Genomic DNA, 21163 nt, shown 5'->3' with positions numbered 1-21163 from the left:
GTTAAGCGAGCAGTCAGAGGTTTTGCCCGAAATTCTGAAACAAGAGGAAGAAGAAAGAAAAGAAATTCGTTTCATTTCATAAACTCCAGCAGGGGGTGCATATTTCTTGATAAAACTCATTCTGCAACAGGGTGTGGGTGTCTGCAAGCCCGGGCCCTCACGTCCGGGAAGCTGAGAAAGACAGAGCGTGCGAGAGCGAGAGCGACGCGAAAAGACGGAGCAAAAGAGGGGAAAACTGAGGGAAAAGTGATGTCTCTGCAGTCATGGAGCTGCGATCAGAGTTGCTTAAGTCCATCTGGTATGCCTTCACTGCCCTGGACCTGGAGAAGAGTGGGAAGGTGTCGAAGTCTCAGCTGAAGGTCAGTGGTGTGTGCATCCATGTTGAAAAAGGGGCTCGGTTCTATATCCCTCTGGTCATATTTCTTTACAACCCCTATTGTTTGAGGATTATACTCATGGACGATTAATTTAATCTCCCCTTTTATTAACATTTTTGCTTTTATATCGGTCTTGTTGGTCCCCTAATACTGTATCTGAAGTCTCTTTCCGAAATTCCGTCTTGGTGCAGAATTACAGCCACTTTGATCCAGTCCCACAGTGAGATTTCCGAGGACGCTCTGTTTTGGTGTCTGTAGCTTTAAATGCTAATGAGGAGGAGAGAGGCGGGACGAGGAGGAGAGCGGCCTATAGGAGTTCAGGGGGTGTTCGTGGAAATGACATCAACAAACCACAAAGTTTTCCAGAAAAAATAAAACCACTGGTTCTTCAGTGTATCGTGTGATGGAGCACATTTGTGCTCATTTTTACATCCAATCACCAAGCAACTGCCGTGACGGTGGGAGAAACGGGAGGTAACCTTTCCCCTTATGATGTCATGAGGGAACAAATTCCAGATCTGACCGTCTGAGCTGCCGCTCTCTGAACGGAGAAGCAGAATGACCAAGGGTCCTATCACCACCTTACACCTGTCACCATTTCTAGCCACTGCAGGACCACAGACAGGTCAGGTTAACTCGTCTTAATGTTAAATCATCTCACAAAGTCAAATTCTCACGACAGGGGACTTATTTCAAATATTATTCAATGAATGCATTTGTGAGCCAAAGAAAAGTGTCATAATGTACTTTAAGCATCATAGATCCATCTAATCCCTGCTGGAAGAATGCTCCTCAAGCCACATGCTCCTCACCCTGTTTTACACTTATGTTCCAGACAATTGTGGTCATGGTGCAGATAGATGTGGAGGCCAATGGGATGTGGGTTTTTTCTTATGCATGCATGACATAAGCACAGTTTTTTTCTGGTTCATGTGTGTGAAGATGTAGACCTGGTCACCTTAGGAAAGCTCTGTAAAGCAGGCACGAAAGGTACCAAAGGTATTATGCAGGCATGTGACAGGTCTTCTGAGAGCGTCTAACTGTTAGTTCAGAGTCATTGTGGTGCTTGGTATTTGACCTGCGTGTGTCTGGGTGTTAGGTCCTGTCCCATAACCTCTGCACGGTTCTGAACATCCCTCACAACCCGGTGGCTCTCGATGAAGACTTCAGGGACGACGATGACGGACCTGTGTCCAACCAGGGCTACATGCCTTACCTCAACAAGTTCATCCTGGACAAGGTAACATGCACTCCAGCTCTCAGAAGAACCCAGTGCATCAACTCAATGCCTCCTGCCATGTGTCCACCACTGTTGACAATGCAGGATTAGCTTAGCATTTTGCTTAGCTTAGCACGATAGAGCATTTGAACCACGGTTATATATGATGGTTGCACCCTTTCTGAGCTGAGGTCAACAGCAGAGGTGTTTCAGAGGTCTTATGGTATATTATTTTACTCATTGGCACCAACTACACAAGTCCATATATGGCAAGGCCTCTTTATGCCTCAACTTCTGCCTCTGCAGTGGAAGTTGCAGATTACATCAGGCGCCACGCACACGCGGCCGCATTCACACGCAGGCGCGAGGCAGAAGGTCACCCGTGCTACAGCTCTCTGTCTGTTGAGCAGGTGGTGGAAGGGAGCTTCCTGAAGGAGAACGTGGACAACCTCTGCTGGACACTGACCGCCAAGAAGAACTACCGCACCGACAGCAGGAGCGTGCTGCCCAGGGACGACGCCTTCCGCCTCTGGTGCCTGTTCAACTTCCTGTCGGAGGACAAGTACCCCCTGGTCATGGTGCCCGACGAGGTGACTGTCCCTGGCAGCTCTGCCCGCACACTGAAAGCGACTTTCCTGGTGCCGCTATGGTGGCTTTAATGGCTCCGTAACACCTTAACGAAAGTGTTACCAAAACCAACAGAAGGTGGAAGAAGTCTAAAAATAGAAACTGAAGTGAACCTTTCCTCTGCCTCTGTGCCTGAGCAGAATCCGTTTTTTTCGTGGCGTCTTGTGGGCTGCCGGTTCCGTTGCAGCACAGCTGAGGGTTTCCTGTAGTCGGTTTTGCACAGCCAGGGCTGGCAGCAGCGGCGGGAAATATAACATGATATGAAAGTGAAGTGATTGTCATTGTGATACGCTGCAGCACAGCACACGGTGACACAACGAAATGTGTCCTCTGCATTTAACCATCACCCTTGGTGAGCAGTGGGCAGCCATGACAGGCACCTGGGGAGCAGTGTGTGGGGACGGTGGCACCTCAGTGGCACCTTGGCGGATGGGGATTCAAACCGGCAACCTTCCTTCACCACTAGGCCACCACTGCCCCCAAATTATTAATAAAATGAAATAAAAATATAAATAAAACATCATGCTTTCTAACGTTGTGCAGGGAGTGGAGCATGATTCAGGTGATGTACCATGCTTGTTGGCACAGGTTGAGTACTTACTGAAGAAGATCTGCATGGCCATGAATGTGGAGCTGAACTGTGTGGAGCTGGAGGACTTCCTGTCGCAGGACTCTGTGCAGCAGAAGGGCTTCACGGTTTGGGCATTTCTGGACATGATGAATTCTGGGAAGCTCACTCGAGGCATTGATAGGGAAACCGTCACGATGGCAGTGGAGCAGGTGTACAGGGAAATAGTTGGAGATGTGCTCAAGGAGGTACCATGATTAATCAGTGACTGATTCATTCTAAAAAAAAAAAATGTGTCCAAATTTGTACCCAAATTTGTCTTCTGGTCTTGCTGTAGGGATACTTATGGAAGAAAAGCCAGCTGAGAAGGAACTGGAAAGAGCGATGGTTCACGCTGAAACCCAACAGCCTCTCCTACTTCACCAACGAAGACCAGAAGGATCACAAAGGCAGCATCGCGCTGGACATGAACTGCTGTGTAGAGGTGGGCAGCTTGTCCCTGTGTACCTGTCCTCCAGTCTTCCAAGTCATGATCTTCCAAGGTCTACCAAATTAGCTAGACTTTGCAAATGCATGTACCTGATTCAGATAGCAGCCATGTTGGCATTAATAGCACATCATGGTCATGTGCTGCTGAGAAAAATTACACTGTCCCTCTTCAGTCAGCCAAGTTGCATACACTGTCCGAAATTCTCAGATGACTTTACACATAAAGAACACCTAAATAGTAAAAAAAAGTAAAAACTAACAAAACATCAATACATACAATTACAAAAACATATAAATATTCATTAATAAATATACATTATACAATTAACAAAATACCAGTCAAAAGCTTGGATGCCCCTACTCTGTGGTGGTTCTGGAGACTGAGATGGGGCCGTTTTGAATGAACATAGGCAGTATAGGCAGTGGTAGCCTAGCGGGGGCAGTGGTGGCCTAGCGGTTAAGGAAGCGGCCCAGTAATCAGAAGGTTCCCGGTTTGAATCACGTTCCACCAAGGTTCCACTGAGGTGCCACTGAGCAAAGCACCATCCCCACACACTGTTCCCCGGGTGCCTGTCATGGCTGCCCACGGCTCACTCAGGGTGATGGGATAAATGCAGAGGACAAATTTCACTGTGTGCACCGTGTGCTGTGCTGCTGTGTATCACATGTAACAATCACTTCACTATTTGTTGTATGAGGAGAAAGTGAAGTATGTTTGATTAATCAGATTTTTCAGTCGACTCTTTGTACCTTCATGGCGGCTTTGTTCACTATTGTCATCATCAGAGGCCGCTTGATGAGATGCTCATTAACGTGAGTGAATGATAAGAAAGTGTTCAGCATAAACCTTCAGGACTGTTGGAAACTGTCCCCGTTGTCTCATTTTAGGTGGTGCAGAGAAGACAAGAGTGTGAAAAGCTGCCATCACAGCAAAAGCTCCCTGATTTGGAGAGACTCAGATCTTCAACTTTTTAAATATAACATTTCAAGTGTTATTTCATAGACTTGTGTCTTTAGTTTTGCTCTATAGTGTAAAAATACAAGACCCATAAATGAGTAGGTTGTGCCTGACGATATGAAAGTGACAAAGTGACAGTCGTAAGTTGGATTTGATGGTGACTTTGGGTGAATTGACCTCTCATAGAGCCTTTAAAGGTTTTTTCAGTTGCCGATTCCTTATTTACATTTACAGCATTTATCCTGAGCGACTTACAATCAGTAGTGACAGGGACAGTCCCCCTGGGACAGTGTCTTGCTCAGGGACACAAGGGTAGTAAGTGGGATTTGAACCTGGGTCTTCTGGTTCACAGGCGACTAGGCTACTAGCACCCCTTATCAGAGGGTGTAGGCGTGTGTGGACCTGGCCAGTGATGACCCTGACGTTCTCTGTTCTACTTGTCAGGTGCTGCCCGACAAGGATGGGAAGAGATGCATGCTTTGCCTGAAAACCCTCTCCAAAACGTATGAGATGAGCGCGTCCGACACCAAACAGAGGCAGGAGTGGTCATCAGGTCCGAGGAAAACCTCCTTTTATTCCCAACGCGAATGTGAGGGAGTTTTCCAACATCTTTTTTTTTTTTTTGTGACCTCTGCAGCCATTCAGACGGCCATCCGGCTGCAGACGGAGGGGAAGACGTCACTACACAAGGACCTGAAGATGAAGCGGCGGGAGCAGCGGGAACAGAGGGAGCGGCGGCGACAGGCCAAGGAGCAGGAGCTGCAGCGGCTCCAGGCCCTGCAGGAGGAGAAGGCGCGCAAGCTGGCCGAGCTGGAGCTCCTGAAGGAGGCGCAGCGCCAGGCCCAGGCCCTGCTGGAGCAGGACGAGCTGAGGAGGCGCCAGCAGCACGAGCAGCTGAGGAGAACCCTGGAGGTGCAGCTGCAGGAGGCCGAGGAGGTGAGGGGAGACGGGGCTGACCAGCCTGCTTCAGGCGCAACTAAGCGAATGACTAATGTGTGTGTGTGTGTGTGTGTGTGTGTGTGTACCCAGGCCAGGGCGAGCATGCAGGCTGAGATGGCCCTGAAGGAGGCCGAGGCAGAGAAGCAGCGCAAGCGGATTCGGGAGCTGGAGGACATGCAGCAGCAGCTGGAGGAGGCGCTGCACCAGGAGATCAAGGCCCGGCAGGACGAGGAGGCCTTCAGATACACACAGGCCAGGTACCGAGCCCTCGCGGTGCCGCCAAATCGACACTCACATCAAACCCAGTCCCGCTAAAATGAAAATCTGTTCACTCGCACCAGCTGTCAGTCACTAGAAGAGAGCAGAGATTATTACCTCTGACCATGTAGACTGACTGCATTTATTCAGTGACAATTCCCGTGCCCATTACTGTGGAAAGTTCAGCGATGTTCAGAGCAGGGTTGCCAGATCGAGGCTCAGTCAACTGACCAGATCTGGCAACCCCGTGTAATACCCGAGCCCATTTTTCCCGCTGTGCACATTACTAATGATGCAAATTTGACGACATTTTGTCACTTAAGATCTTACCTCCCTGCCCCGCCTGTGATTGAAGACTCACAGTGACTGCGCAGGAAGAGCTCATTTGGTTCTCATCTGCATGCGGTGGACAGATGAGACAAGTGCACAGAGTGACAGGCTCGTGACGGAATAGGCTAGAGTGGGTTCCCCTGCTGGCGAAGCGAGGTGGGATCAGGAGATGCATTTTAGGAGGGATGAAGATCTTAACAGATGAGACGAGTTGCACTGACGAGCCTGAATTTGTGCAGGACCGTTATCTATTATTATCTATTATTGCACCGTTCGATTTTGCACAGCAGTATTTGCACTATTTTTGTACTTGGCACAGTTATTATACATTTCCTAGTTTAGCGCTGTCTGTCTCACTGTTGTCTACATGTTTTTGGTTAAATGTAACACATGCACTTTAGCCGGTTTGTCTGTGTATAGATGTTACGTGTAGCACCAGGTTCCGGAGAAACTTTGCTTCGTCTCACTATTCACTGTGTTAACGTGTATATAACTCAACTTGAACTTCAACAGCTTCAGCTGTAGGTGTCATGGTGGCAGGTTGATATGCGGGTTTGCCTGCTGCGGTTTACAGGTTGCTGGCTGAGGAGGAGGAGAAGATGAAGGCTCTGATGGCCCTGCAGGAGGAGCAGGAGGAGTACATCTTGAAGACCCAGAGGGAGAAGCAGGAGCTCAAGCAGGAGATGGAGAGTAAATCGCGGGCTCTGGAGGAGGCGCAGCGGCAGGTGGAGGAGGTGCGAGCCAACCGGCACAGAGTGGACCAGGATGTGATGGTTAGTCTTCATGTTCCGCACCCTTAAAATCACTCAGCACTGTACAAGAATGTCTGGTTTCTCAAAATATTAAAGTGCTTTGGGGAACCTGTCATGGCTGCCCACTGCTCACCAAGGGTGATGGTTTTAAGGTGCTGTTTCACTTTCACTATATAATGTTAAATTCTGCAAAATTGATTTCAAATGACAAAAAAAAAATTGATCTTCCTTCTCTTCAGGCTGCACAGAAGAAGCTCCGTCAGGCCAGCACCAACGTCAAACACTGGAACGTTCAGATGAACAGATTAATGCAGCCGGTGGGACCGGGCGGTACGTCACATGCCACCTGTTCCTTCCCATTAACAATAATTACACATTTTAGATCAGAATTATTTTAGACCATCAGGATATTTTCAATGAGCATCAAAGGTCTCCATACATATTGTAATTGACTTATGAGCACGAGAAAGGTTTTTGAAAACCGTTCCCATGGTCTAGTTTTACCAGCGGTGTAAACCTGAGAAGCTTTAGAACCTTCAGAACGTTTCCAGGATGTGAATGCGGTGTGTAATCATTCCCTCTGATTGTGTCTTTGGATTTGTGGTGCAGAGAAGAGAACGTCAGGCATTTCCTTTTCTAGCTTCCGAATCCCCGCTCAAAAGGACCCAGGACTGCACCTGCGGCAGAGGTCCGGGGACCGGGATGAGGAGAGCAAGGAGAACGTGGACAGGGGAGCTGCGCCTGAAGCTGAGAAGCGCCTATCGCAGGGTTTCAATGGAGACATGGACATTCCTTAGGGGTCAGCAGATGCATTTCTCTTGTGCATTTCAGCGCTAACAGACTGAACCCTACAGCAAATTTCCGGCAGAAGTTTTTTTTTTGTTACGAAAGGAACGTGCCACTGAGATCATGACAAGGACATTCGGATTTATTATATGTTTGCATGGACATTTGAACGGCTGCCACTAAACTGCAACGTTTCTTCTGTAAGTTGTGATGAGTTACAGATGCATAAGTGAAGTATCAAGCAGAAAAAAAAAATGTATGACACACTGAACTTCTGAATTACTGCTGCAGTTTGTCCATGACCTAAGGGCCCAGATAAAAAATATGATTAATAAGAAAAATATGATTTTTTACAGAAACTGTTCTGTGGCTGCTCACAAAACTTTTTTTTAATTTAGACCTGTTTTGCATGTTAATATGATGTTTGCCCTAAATAAACTAAATAATACAAGAAGGTATTGAAAAGCGAATGGGATATTTCTACAGAAGACTCCTGTGGTTTTTCTGTTCACTTCCTGCTTCCGCTGTAACACAGAGTTTCTTATACTAAGAAACTGACGTTTCTGCCTTACCTATCGGAGTGGAACTAGTGTCCTGGAAGTGACAATGTGCAGTTAAGGCCAACATGATTCACGCCCAGAGCGGATTTTGATATGTAGGGGGATTTTATTGCACCGCCACACTTCATGTGATACATGACACAATCATTGCAATGTGGTGGTAAAAATATAGGAATTTAACTAGTTACGTTTCTCTACCAGATTCTAATCATCTGTGAAGAGCTGATGCAGCTCCGATACTAGTCAAGTGCAAGTCACGGTTAAAGCCTGAGGGTTTTTTGATTTGGAGTTGTAGTGGTGTTTATCACACGTTATGACTGGTGCATGGGTGCAGAGTGACACACTGTGGTGCAACTGGTGCGGGCCATTCGTTTCCAGAACAATCAACTTCACAATAGTTTTGCCTGAGTAATTCCAGGAGCTTTTTTTTTAGATATGTTCCCTCTTGGCTTATTTCTCAAAGCTAAGACTTCTGTGGAAATTACTGTGCTGGAAAAGACATTATGTTGTGTTCCTTCTAAAATCCTGTTATACTGCATACACCAGTTTCAGGGTTAGCATAAAATAACACAGAAAATCGCAATATCAATTGAAATGTATGCAGTAATTGTTTTGGATATATTGTTTGGAGATGAATAAACATATTATAAACATACAATATTGAATTAAATTGAAATTGAATTAAACCGTGGCCAAGGCCGAGTTATTCACTGGTAAACTACAAAGTGCATCACGTAATGAAGTAAAGTGATGGGCACAGTGAAATGTGATGTGGTCTCTGCTTTGAACCCGGTCCGTTCCACCTTAAATGCTGCTCAGCAGGCTGCAGTACCTGGGTCGCGCCTGTAGGGGGTAGAGTACTGCGAGACTTCCTCGGGAAATCGGTTTCAGATTCAGAATGCAACGTAAATCTGTATATTGTGATGACCTCTGAGGTCGTCATGACCACTCATATATTCATATTTACGTGTTTATCCACAGCAACATGCATTTGTAGGGATTTGTAGAGAACTATAGATAATAAGCTTTATACAGTACATTTTTTCAGACAAGGAAAACACTATTTTTATATTTAATATGAATTATGAACTTTTATTTACCTTATAATTTCGAAAAAATAGCTATAGACAGGACAGGTCCATACACAGAGGCATTTTGCATATATTGCAGGTTTGTCAAGAACTGCAATATTCACAGGTGTCAGAATAGAAGATGTGTCTTTCCCATGGTGGGGATGGTCTGTAACATGAATAACCTTATTTGCCGAACACGAAATTTCGTGACATACAAGATGATAAAACAAAACGTAACTTATGAAATATTTTGCCTTGATCCTTCGTTATTACCTCGCACCGTCAGAGAAGCGTGGTTGAACGAGCTTGGAACACCGTCCATATATGTATGCCGACGAACTACAAATCGTTCACCCGGAAATAAACGATTGGGCGTCGAGGGAAATCTCGCGAGAGCAGCCTTGCCCCTCCGCCATCCTTGCTCCCGGCAGAAGGGCACAGCGCGGCCGCAGACAGCGACCGGTGTTTCGGCGTCGAACAGCTTCGTGTTGTGGGAGTTTTGACGCTCGTCGGAGCAGACATGCTGTCGAGACTGGTGCTCGTTTCAGGTGGGGCCCGTTCGGGGACGCGGTTTAACGCGCGTTGTTCAGATTCGGCTGCGGTGTCGGTGTGAAGGGTAACGACCCGGCCGCCCGCTGACTGAAACGCCTTCTACTTCATCCCGTCGTGTGCACCACGGAACGGACTTCACTCGCGTTTTATGCGCATTTTAAATCTCTTTAAAGGTTTTAAAGCTTTAAATCCCTGTTCGCGGTAACAAGTTGTCCGTACGGACTGGTGCTTATTTGCTTGCTGTTAGCTGCGATGCTAATTCAGCGCTAGCTGCTGGCTAGAATGCCCTTGCCCCGGTCGCGGAGCGTCCGAATCTTATCCTGCGAGTCGTACCGTGATCATTTTAGTTGCTTAATGAGAACCGTTTTAACGTTGTGGCCATTTTATGGGTTAAATTGTATTTTTTTTTTACCCTTACGGCTCTGCAAAACCAGTTGAACGTGAACCCCAGTACTGCTAAATTCTGAAACTAGTTAAATTTTTCCGAATGAATTTTTATTCTCGTTTCAGGCCCTGCCTTTAAAAGCAGCGGATCGTTTGGTGCTTGGTAAGTGGAAATTTTCTTTCATGTTTTATAGAATTCCTGGCTTCGGATTTATCACCTTTAAAAATAATAATAATAATTTTCTACCCCCACAGTGTGGTCCAGGCGTCTCGCTCCCTCCACTCATCTCCTCAGAGTTTGGCCCCCGTGCCTCCGCTGCCGGAGAAAGGTGGCAAGGTTCGCCATGGCATCATCCCCGAAGAGCTTTTCCAGCTGCTGTACCCCAAGACTGGCGTGACAGGTGTGCCGGGGAACGTCAGTCCCCTCCTCTGTTCTCTGTGCGTTCAGCCTGACCTGGAAATATGGGAAATTTTCTAATCAGATCACAATAGTTCAAGACTTTTTTTTTTTTTTTTTTGTCATATGCGTAGTTATAGCAGCGAAATGCATCCTGAGCCAGCCTGATCCGACTGTGCATATTTAAGTCAAAGTTTTAGATCATTGAATAAAATAAGAGCAATGCCAGTAAAAAGATATTATGTTCAGTGAGACATAGACGTCATGAGTAGTGGATATGTATTCTGTTAAAGTGCGTAACTTCTCTTGTCTTCTCTCCAGGGCCATACATGCTGGGCACGGGCCTGCTGCTGTACCTGCTGTCCAAGGAGATCTATGTCGTCAACCACGAGACCTTTGCTGCAGCTTCCATTGGTGCTGTTGTTGTCTATGGCGTAAAGAAATTTGGCCCCCAGGTGGCGGCATTTGCGGACAAGTTGAACCAGGTACGCCTCATGCGACGACCTTGAAATCTAACAGCGCCCCCCCCAGGATTCTGCCGAATGTAGACCGACTTTGTGCCTGAATTGAAATCCATAGGACAAAGTGTCCAAAGCCCAGGAGGTGAAGGACCTGGCCATGACCAGCCTGGCTCAGGCTGTCGAGGACGAGAAGAAGGAGCAGTGGAGGGCAGAGGGACGGCCCATGCTGTTTGACGCCAAGAGGGTGAGCAGAGGAGGTTTTTTTATTTGAAACTTGACCTGAAGAGTTCCTCTTTGATTCCCCGAACAACTCTGCAACGACTAGTTAAATTCATTGCCTCCACATGAATAACAGTCAGAGTGGGTCAATATCAGACTGCCTGTCCTCAAATTTGTTCTTGATGGACGGATAAAGGATTGATCCCAATCCGATTGCACCAAGGACGCTTGATAATTACTGGTCACACCTACAGGGTTCCTGCGGTCATTAAAAACCTGGAAAAGTCATGGAATTCGAAAAGAGAATTTACCAGGCCCTGAAAAGTTTTGGAATATGAAGTACATAGTAAAACGAGCAACGTTTTTCTACGTCTACGACTACAACTTTGCATGTAGTGAACCACGGCATGTGGTGCTGCGTGTGTTGCTTCCATGTTCCAGAACTTTCTCAGCCGTGAAAATCATGTAAATTACAGGACACATGGTCATGGAAATTCCTTTCTGAATATGTGTAAGAAGCCTAAACTTACTTCATGGCCTTGGCCAATGAATACGATTGTTTGCATGTCCTGTTTTTGGGGTCTAATCTGGAACTGTGTCCCGTTCACCCCAGAACAACGTGGCCATGCTGCTCGAAATCAACCACAGGGAGCGGCTACACTTGGTGACCAACGAGGTGAAGAAGCGGCTGGATTACCAGATCGAGGTGCAGAACCTCCATCGCCGCATGGAGCAGGAGCACATGGTCAACTGGGTGGAGAAGAACGTCGTCAGCAGCATCACCCCACAGCAGGCGAGTGCTTCTCTCCCGTGTTCCTCACCGGGCTTTCTGCTATCCACGCCTGTACGGCAAATGGAGCTCTTTCCAACTTTTAGATTTGGAGATTTATATTTGTACCTTTTGTGGCCTCCTGGCAGAGGTTCTGCACTCGTATTTCGTGCCGTTTATATCTGCTGACGTGGACCTTTTCCTCGTTCTGTGTTGCAGGAGAAGGAGAGCATTGCTAAGTGCATCACGGACCTGAAGATGCTGGCTAAAGCTACTCAGGCCAAGGCCCGGGCCTAAGGATCCAACATCTGACTTTGGTTATTAATAATAAAACAATTTTCTCGTGATGGTGGTTTGTCACGTTCATGTACATAAGTATTAAATAAAGTCAAATTTAATTACGCGATTTGGTGCTTCTGGTTTGGTATTTTTCCGCGGTAGTCGCCTTTTCAGGAACTTTGACCGCTTGCCGAGTGCCTCCCCTCCCTGTTCGCCCGTGGCAGACTTTGACCCCGACTCTCGGCAGCAGGAAGTTATTTTCCTCCTTTTTTCTGCTGCGGGATGGATGGTTCCTTGGTGCCGGGAATAGAATAAATCTGGGGATGGGACAGAAGGAAAGCACGGCTGAGGACGGTAACGTTACTGCTCACGTTGTTCTTTTTGATCATTGATCATGGAAAAAAAATAAAATAAATAATTCCTTATTAAGTCGTAAAAGTGTACATTGAAGTGGAAAACGGAGTTTTAAGTAAATGACATGACAGAATTGTAAACGTTGACTGCTGGCTAAGAAGCTTTCACTCAATATTCAGACACTGATTTTCCGATTCCGCTTTTGCAAACGGCTTTTCAGTGCGGAAGGGCACCGTGGCATTGAGACCCATTTGCCGACTTTCTTTCACAGCAACCTTTTGACTCGAGATCTGTGACGCCACGACCGAAGAATGTTCCAGATAAACAGTCCTCATGGGCTGCCGTCAAGGTATTACAGCCCATCCCACGTCCTGCAGCAGTACAGGACTACTCTGCTCATTCTCATACGTTTACGTGCTGAAATGCAAGTTATCTTTATGAGAGCTTGTGCCATAAAGGGTGCAGGTGGAACCATGAGGTCATTGGCATGTTGGGATGTAATGAAATCATTAAAAAGTTCTTAAAAAAAAACTCTTTAAGACACAGCTGTTGCAAAATAAAATGAAAAAAAAAAAAAGACGTCTTGAAAGTATGTTTGTAATGTTTTATCAGCCATTATGCTTTTAATTTCATATGCATATTTTAATTTGGCCTAAACAAATTTGGAGCCCTAGGCAAGATTTCTACGTCCACCCACAGAACTCAACCAGAAGCTCTTACCTTTTTGGCTGGCCTGGGGCGGTGGTGGCCTAGCGGTTGCTAGGTCCGTAGCCGGAAGGTTGCTGGTTCAAATCCCCGGGCGCCCGTCGTGGCTTCCTTAAGGGTGATGGATTTCATTGTGTCACTGTGTGCTGCGCTTGCTGTGTATCACAACGACTATCACTTCACTCGATGGCATAAAAGTAGCGCTGAGGGCGTGTTCAGAATGCAGCTTTACGGCTTATGCCGTTAAAAAAGCGTAGTTGAGAAGAATTGAACAGCGTTTTTACGGTATTTTGTTGCCAGGTCGTGAACCTGCTGATTATTGGCCCTGTTGGCCTGCCATAGTGGGGTGGGAGGAGGTGTATGTGATGCATGTGGGCTTAAACTACTTAACTATTTGTAAGAGACAAACTAGTTTTGATTGCTGACACGAATTGCAAAAGAAAAGTAAACCAATGAGGATACAGCCTGTTTTACACATTATTATTCCTAGAATTCAGTAAGGAGGAGTAAGGTGGTAACCACACTCAGGTGGTAGTAACACACTCGCCTATGAACCAGAAGACCCAGGTTCAAACCACACTTACTACCATCGTGTCCCTGAGCAAGACACTTAACCCTGAGTGTCTCCAGGGGGGGACTGTCCCTGTAACTACTGGTTGTAAGTCGCTCTGGTAAATGCCGTAAATGTAAATGTAATTTCTCCTTCAGACATGAGTTACTGAGCCCAGGACGATTGGGTTGCAGGGTGACCAATGGTCATTCATAAGCTAAAACGTCATCGTTATCTAACGTTTCAGGGGGTTCTCTTATGAGGAGCCGAGCATCCCGAGGCCCAGCGTATCCAGACCAAGCGGAAAATCAATATACTGTGAGTTCACACCACTACTGTGTCTGTGGGGGATGATAAAATGTGACTTCTGTTCGCTTGTAAGACTTATTTTTTGTTGCTTATCAAGTGCAAAGGAAGGAGTATTCAGAGTCCATCAGCCAAGAGCCTGAGAACTTTCTCTACAGGGTTGAGGTGAGGGCCGAGCAGGTCCACAGAGGCCTTCTGTATTCTTTTTAATGCGTGTGGATGTCTGCTTATGTGTCTGTGATGAACTGCAGCACCTGCTCACATGCGAACTGAACGGTCAGCAAATCAGGAGCCTGGACGACTGCGTGACGCGACTCAAACATCTGGACTCGAAGGGGAAAGTCTGGGGCCAGGAGATGATCCTCGAGGTGCAGGGCAACGCATTACAACTCAGCGACACGGAGACTAAGGTGGAGCTTTCCGGAGAAAAAGCATATTGAAACACATGACACAGACATCAGTGGCTGTAGATACTGTACGCTGACTCATTATAAAGCAGAATGCGAATAATAAGTAAAAATCTCATTAAAAGATGAGTTGCATTGTACAGTGTCCAGTGTAGCAGTAACAGATTGCTGGGTCATGATGAGATGATGGTCGGGGTGGGACGTGTGTGGCCTGAGGACACAACTCCTCCTGAGTCACTCTGAGTCTAAGGATGAGGATGGTCACATTTGGTCAGCCAAATTTTATTTGCCACATACATAGTCCTACACGGTATGATATGCAGTGAAATGCTTTTTGCGACTGTTACAGACCACAGTATTGCAAAAAGTATACAATGAACCAATGTGCAAATATTGCAAACATAACCAAATGTTACACTTTTACGTCTTTAACATATAATATGTGCAACTGGTGGGGTGAAGGTGTGCAAATGAGTGAAAGACAATGTTTAAAGAAAAGAGCCATAAAAAAAAGAGCAGTAAAGTAAAAAGCGCAAATATTTTGTGCAAAGTGATTTGTGCAAAGTGTTTCAGAGTTTTTTGCCAATGGCTTGTGATCTGTGCACAGGAGGAGCTGGAATCACTTCCCCTGACCAGCATCACGCAGACAGCGGCCGTGTTGGACAGCTGTGACTACACCTCCCTCCTGATGGTCACGGTGCACAAGCGGCACAGGCGCTTTCCTCAGGTCTTCCTCTTCCAGTGCGATGACGTTGGGGTAAGGGTCCCACCCCGACTCGGTCAGTACTGCGGCTCCTTGAATGGAGGGCTTGACTCTGATGAGAATCTGCTTGTGTTGTTTTCTCCAGGCAAAAGAGATCAAAGTGGATTTAGATAAAATCGTGGGACTTGGAGGCCAAGACTCTGCTGATGCTGGAAACGACCAGGTTGTGGACATCAGGTGAGACATCGGTCGACCAAAGGACAACTCCCACTGAGACTCATTTACATTTACAGCATTTATCAGACGCCCTTATCCAGAGCGACTTACAATCAGTAGTTACAGGGACAGTCCCCCTCTGGAGCAACTTAGGGTTAAGTGTCTGGGTCTTCTGGTTCGTAGGCGAGTGTGTTACCCCTAGGCTACTACCACCCCACTCACATTGACTTTGTAACCTTTTCAAGGCGCCACCTAGAAAACATTATTGGGCAGAAGTTACCTGGAAGGCATGGCAGCCCTACATCCCATACAACGCGACAAGAGAGTCATTCGCCTCCGCCGCCACCACGTGACCACACCCCTCCACAGTGGGGGAACGATGACCACACTGAGCCTAGGTTCAGAGGTTCGTACATTTTCCACTGATATGACCACACACACCCAATATACTGCTATGTAGCGCACAATACTATTTAAAAAAGTCTTGTAGCCATGATTGACAGCTTTTTCTTTTACCCTGTCGTAATTTTAGTTTTAGTCTAGTCTTTACGTCATGCGCTCAATTTTTTATTAGTTTTTATTAGTATTGGTCATATCCAGACTCACTTTTAGCCTATTTTCAGTCGACTAAAAGTCTGAGCATTTTTGTCAGATATTTATACATATTTTAGTCAGAATTATTCGTGACTATTTTAGTCTAGTTTTAGTCAATGAAAATTGTATTTTAGTATTTTTTGTTAATGCAATTCTATTCAACCCAGTCAATATATTACAAATACAGAGTAGAACAGACAAAAACAACATTTTCTTTTAATCAAAACCATTTCATGATTAAAATAAGGTTGTCTTATTATATTATTGTTACCTTATAGTCTCAAATATATTCGACACACATTCTGTTTTCTTTTCCCCTTCATTGTAAAGAAAGTGTTCAAAGGTCATTTCATATTTTTCTCTCAGCCATCTGCTAACCCACCACCCTAAATCTCTATAACCCACCACAAGCATTCTGAAATCTAAATAATGCGTGACTGGGAATTGAGAAAGCGACACAGGAAGTAACTAACTACCATTTTATTAATTTTTTTATTGTTCTATACTTGCTTTTCACTCACCGATCTGCAAGAATATCGTAAATGTTTGATTTACGGCACGTTACTTGACCTACTGAGGTCTTCTTGGTGTTTTCAGAGGGTCCAGTAGTCACTCCACCGGAGGAGCCCTCCCTCCAGCAGCCCCAGAACAGTGAAGTCGAGAGGAACGTGGTGAGTGTCGGTACATCAGACAAACACCACAACCTGCCCATTCGACCGTCCAACACGTTTTTCACTGTATTTTGAATCTCCAGGAAATCTTCAACCACGTCCTGAGCGACATAGAATTCTTTACGGGCAAAGTGTCTGCTTCACTGCAGCAAGATGATCAGGACAAAAAGAAAAACAAGAAAAACAAAAAAGAAAAAGGTCCTGGTGAGCAGGTCTCAACATCTAAATAGAACTTGCAAGGAAATTTCATTCACACACAAATTACCATAGTGTTTTTTCGATTGTCTGTCTGTCTGTGTGTTAAAGGTCAATCCTTGCCCCCGCTGGAGGAATACTTTTCGTATCTTCAAAAAATGAAGTACGGCTTTAACCTGCTGGTACGTTCCATTTTTTAAAATGTGCGTACACATTCAGTGGGTTTTGGACTCGATGTGGTCCGTATGAAACACTCTTTGTATCTCAGGGGAAACTCAACGGCAAGATCAACAACCCGAGTGCCCCTGAATTCATCCACCATCTCTTCGGAAGTTTGAACTTGGTGAGCATCAGGGTTCTTCTCAAAATCCTGTAATTTTGCTGAAAAATGTTCAGATATACGTCTCTGGGCGAGATGGGTTTAAAATGTGTGTTATCTGAGAAATCAGGAGTTTCTGCTGCTGTGCGGGTTTTGGGTCTCCAGCTGTGTTCTCCTGTCCTAGATATTCCCGTGGTACTCAAGCAACGTGGCCTCATCAGTGGTCACCCCCCTGATGACCGAAGATGCTCTCTTCCTGCTGTCTCAGACCGTAACTCCGGGGGAGCACAAGCTGTGGAGCTCTTTAGGGGACGCCTGGAGAACTCCCAGGTACCCGGGTTTTTTTTTTGGAAATGGGGTAGAAATAAAGTACGGGCCAGAAGTTTGGACACACCTTCTCATTCAATGTGTTTTCGTTATTTTCATGACCATTTACGTTGGTAGATTCTCACTGAAGGCATCAAAACTATGATTGAACACATGTGGAGTTATGTATTCACCAAAAAAAGGTGAAATAACTGAAAACATGTTTTATATTCTAGTTTCTTTGCTCTGATTACTGCTTTGTACACTCTTGGCATTCTCTCGATGAGTTCAAGAGGTCGTCACCTGAAATGCTTCTCCAACAGTCTTGAAGGAGTTCCCAGAGGTGTTTAGCACTTGTTGGTCCAGCTCACCCCAAACCATCTGGACTGGGTTCAGGTCCGGTGACTGTGGAGGCCAGGTCTCCACTTTTTGTTAAGTACATAACTCCACATGTGTTCATTCATAGTTTTGATGCCTTCAGTGAGAATCTACCAACGTAAATGGTCATGAAAATAAAGAAAACGCGTTGAATGAGAAGGTGTCCCAACTTTTGGCCTGTACTGTATACTGCAATCCGTAAAGAAGTGATTGTTACTGTGATATATTGCAGCACATCAAAATGTGTTCGCTGCATTTAACCCACTAACCCTCACCAACCCGTAGTGGGCAGCCCGGGAAGCAGTGTATACCCTTCCTTACAACTTAGGCCACGACTGCTGTGATCTTTTATTATATGTGGTATAGAAATATGGCTAGGTATTAACTGCATCACAAAACAAGACAGCAGTGATTATAAAAGATAAATATTGAGCAGCATAACTCGAAATCTTGACTATTGCTGATTTACAGAATCATACCTTTAAAAATGTAAATTACTTAATTTAAATATTCTGTGTGTTCTCATAAGATCGGAATGGCCGAACGGTGACCAGATCCCAGCATACTTACCCGTGTTCTATGATGGCTGGCAGATACCTATGCCAGTTCCACCCAATTCTCAAAACTGGCAGGGCGCAAGGGACAGCAGTCAAAGGTTCCCGTCTAGAAGCGAGTATCAGCAGGAGTCAGCCCAGGTAGGACCATGCCTAAAGCCCTCATGGTGCCACAAATACGCCCCCTATTTCATTCAGATGAATGAATATGCGTCTGTACCTAATGAACCGTTATATTGTTAACCCGTTAACAGGACAGAAGGGCGAGGAACCTCCCATCCACACGGTGCGCACAAGTTCATTGGAATAAAATAAATGATGAACGTGTGAATGCGTTTATGTGTAAAAGGCTTTTGCCGTCTGTGTCTCAGCTCAAGCGAGCCGCCTCTCCTCATGCGAGTGATTTACAACCTGGTGGCCAGGAACAGCCAGGAGTTGAGCGTGATGAGAGGGGAGATGGTCCAGGTTGGGATTTTCTTCATTAAGACTGTAAACGTGTGTTTGTGTGTGAAGAAACGGGCTTTTATGTGTTTGTGGCTCTAAGGTACTGGAGAAATCAAGGCAGTGGTGGAAGGTCCGTAACTCGCGAGGGGCTGAGGGGAGCGTGCCTCATAATATCCTGGAACCCGTCACCGAGGAACCGCCAAAGGACACGGATCAATATGGGCATATGAGGAATCAAGTAAGAGCAATGAGCCAAGATTATGCGACAAATTTGATCATTTATGTCTTCAGAATTAACAGAAATGAACAGATAGAAACTAGAAGTGGCTGCGTGCTGGTTACCCGTGTTTTGGACAGGAGGAACTAACGACCCACCCAGACCTTTTTGGTTTTGATGTGTAATTAATTCTCACACCTAGAAGATGAACTTTAAGTATGTTTTTATTAACAAAGTTTAAAAGGGGTGGAGCATGATTGGAGGCATGATTGACAGCTCTCACACAGCTCCTGCCAATACGTCACAAGTCAAGTTTCAGCAGAGCGTCCATCTCCTCACTTTCTACACTCCTAATACACCTTGTGCACAAAACGTGACCACGGCCACTACCGACACCAACATGGTGGTTGTACGCACTGGACTGACCGATGAACTGTTGAATCTGAACCCGCCCCACATCTTACAGCATACAGTACCAGGAGAATACAGCTTTAAAGCAGATGTTTGGCATGTCCTGAATTATTGATTATGTGCAGGGAGCCCCGTCCCTCGACACAAGGTCCACACCTGCGGAGGTCCGAGCCTGGCTACAGTACAAGGGCTTCTCCAAATCGTAAGAAGACATAGCATTCAATTTCCTCTCAGTAGGTTTTGAAGACCGTCAGAACTGATTGTGTGTGTGTGTGTCCCAGGACCCTGAACTGTTTGAGCGTGTTCAATGGAGAGCTACTATTGACAATGTCCCAGAACAACATGCGGATGATCTGCCCTGATGAAGGAGGCAGGGTCTTCTTCCAGCTGCAGGCTGTCAAATCTTCTCTTGCCGTAAGACACAAGCGCCCAAATATCAGCATATCGTAGCCGGACGCTGGCGGTCCAGACGATCCATTTTTTCTTTCTGTTCCACAGCTCGCCAGTGAGGCAGGACCAGGCCAGTATAACGGATTTTAAACCAGCTCAGGCCGGAATGGACACTGGAACCAATCACACAGCCACAGAAAGAATTACTTCCACAACTTCATTTTCATCAAAAGACCTTTTTATTCCTTGCAATTAGCGATGATGTGAACAGGAAGATTAAATCAGTGACGAAGGACCTTGGTAATCAATCTTCAGCTTATTGATTTTGTCGTTTTCTCTCTCTTGTTACTTTTGGCAACATTTGTATATTAATTCTGTTCATCCTTCTGTCGTGTACAATAAAATTAATAAATAAAGGGGCACGTAAAGAGGACCAGAGAGGCTATAATGTCATCAAGGTTCCTCGGGTGAATGCTATGGTGCTTCCGACTTTGCTAGAGTTGGTTTCACACTCACTACTGGATAATGTGCGTACTTTTATTTACAGAACATGGTACTAAAAGTGATTGACATTGAGTTTGTATTACTACAAAAACCAAATATCATTTCTCAAATATTTACATCCACAGATGATGATTTTCAGAAAGAGTTAAATGAATGTCAAGTTTTTCCTGGAAGTACGGTGGTCGAAACCCCCGTAATCAGAGAGTTGCCGAATCCTGGTCCGCAAGGTTCCACTGAGCAAAAGCACTGTCCCCACTTGAGGAAAATGTTAATCCATTTTCAGGCATCTGACTGTAATGTGTGTGTTTTATTTAGTGGCATGGTGTGTGGCATAAGCCAGAAGTTGTAAAGTGGAGTTTTTTCCCGCCACCACACACATAGTTCTGCGGTGTTATTGAAGTATCCGATAGAGCAGGCAGTGACGCGAAATTTGTTGACGTTTAGAACATGTTGAAATGATAGCATGCTAACATCAAAAACGCTAACAGGGTGTGGCCAAGATGCGTCAATGTAAATCTGGTGTTGTTTAGAGCATGTTTAAAAATGAGCATGTTAGCATGCTAATGCTAGCATGCTAACATTAAAAACGCTAAGAGGGTGTGTCCAAGATGCGTCACGTTAAATTTGGTGACGTTTGGCGCATGTTTAAAAATTAGCATGCTAATGTTAGCATGCTAACATCAAAAACGCTAAGAGGGCATGTCCAAGATGCGTCACGTTAAATTTGGTGACGTTTGGTGCATGTTTAAAAATTAGCATGCTAATGTTAGCATGCTAACATCAAAAATGATAACAGGGCGTGGCCAAGAGGCGTCATGTTAAATTTGGTGACGTTTGGAGCATGTTTAAAAATGAGCATGTTAGCATGCACTTGGGTCAGTTCTAGGCTCAATAAGGAGGCGGGGTTACGATGTGTTTAAAGATTGTATGGGATTTATTCCA

General features: G+C 45.6%; 3 protein-coding genes across 3 annotated transcripts; all 3 read left to right on the top strand.

The window, feature by feature from the left end:
• Positions 1–263: 263 nt before the first annotated feature.
• Positions 264–7768, top strand: LOC114773140 (differentially expressed in FDCP 6 homolog). Its single transcript, XM_028965672.1, has 11 exons — positions 264–359; positions 1477–1617; positions 2007–2186; positions 2812–3039; positions 3129–3275; positions 4683–4791; positions 4876–5174; positions 5268–5434; positions 6340–6538; positions 6757–6847; positions 7127–7768. Exons 1-11 carry the CDS (start codon positions 264–266, stop codon positions 7312–7314), a joined length of 1845 nt encoding a protein of 614 aa, XP_028821505.1. The 3' UTR covers positions 7315–7768.
• Positions 7769–9323: 1555 nt separating this feature from the next.
• Positions 9324–12119, top strand: LOC114773147 (ATP synthase F(0) complex subunit B1, mitochondrial-like). Its single transcript, XM_028965683.1, has 7 exons — positions 9324–9484; positions 9999–10035; positions 10128–10273; positions 10591–10754; positions 10849–10974; positions 11563–11742; positions 11938–12119. Exons 1-7 carry the CDS (start codon positions 9457–9459, stop codon positions 12013–12015), a joined length of 759 nt encoding a protein of 252 aa, XP_028821516.1. The 5' UTR covers positions 9324–9456; the 3' UTR covers positions 12016–12119.
• Positions 12120–12267: 148 nt separating this feature from the next.
• LOC114773148 (epidermal growth factor receptor kinase substrate 8-like protein 3) lies at positions 12268–20132 on the top strand. The gene is made up of 20 exons (XM_028965684.1): positions 12268–12351; positions 12623–12700; positions 13854–13924; positions 14013–14077; positions 14164–14322; positions 14927–15076; positions 15168–15259; positions 15484–15644; positions 16430–16503; positions 16587–16707; positions 16810–16880; positions 16967–17041; positions 17202–17347; positions 18231–18396; positions 18510–18541; positions 18627–18720; positions 18800–18937; positions 19453–19529; positions 19609–19741; positions 19826–20132. Exons 2-20 carry the CDS (start codon positions 12663–12665, stop codon positions 19865–19867), a joined length of 1905 nt encoding a protein of 634 aa, XP_028821517.1. The 5' UTR covers positions 12268–12351; positions 12623–12662; the 3' UTR covers positions 19868–20132.
• The last annotated feature ends 1031 nt before the right edge of the window (positions 20133–21163 follow it).

This window comes from Denticeps clupeoides, unplaced genomic scaffold, assembly GCF_900700375.1.
Source record: "Denticeps clupeoides unplaced genomic scaffold, fDenClu1.1, whole genome shotgun sequence".
NCBI classification, from domain to species: Eukaryota; Metazoa; Chordata; class Actinopteri; order Clupeiformes; family Denticipitidae; genus Denticeps; species Denticeps clupeoides.
This window is presented reverse-complemented; position numbering and strand designations above follow the sequence as displayed.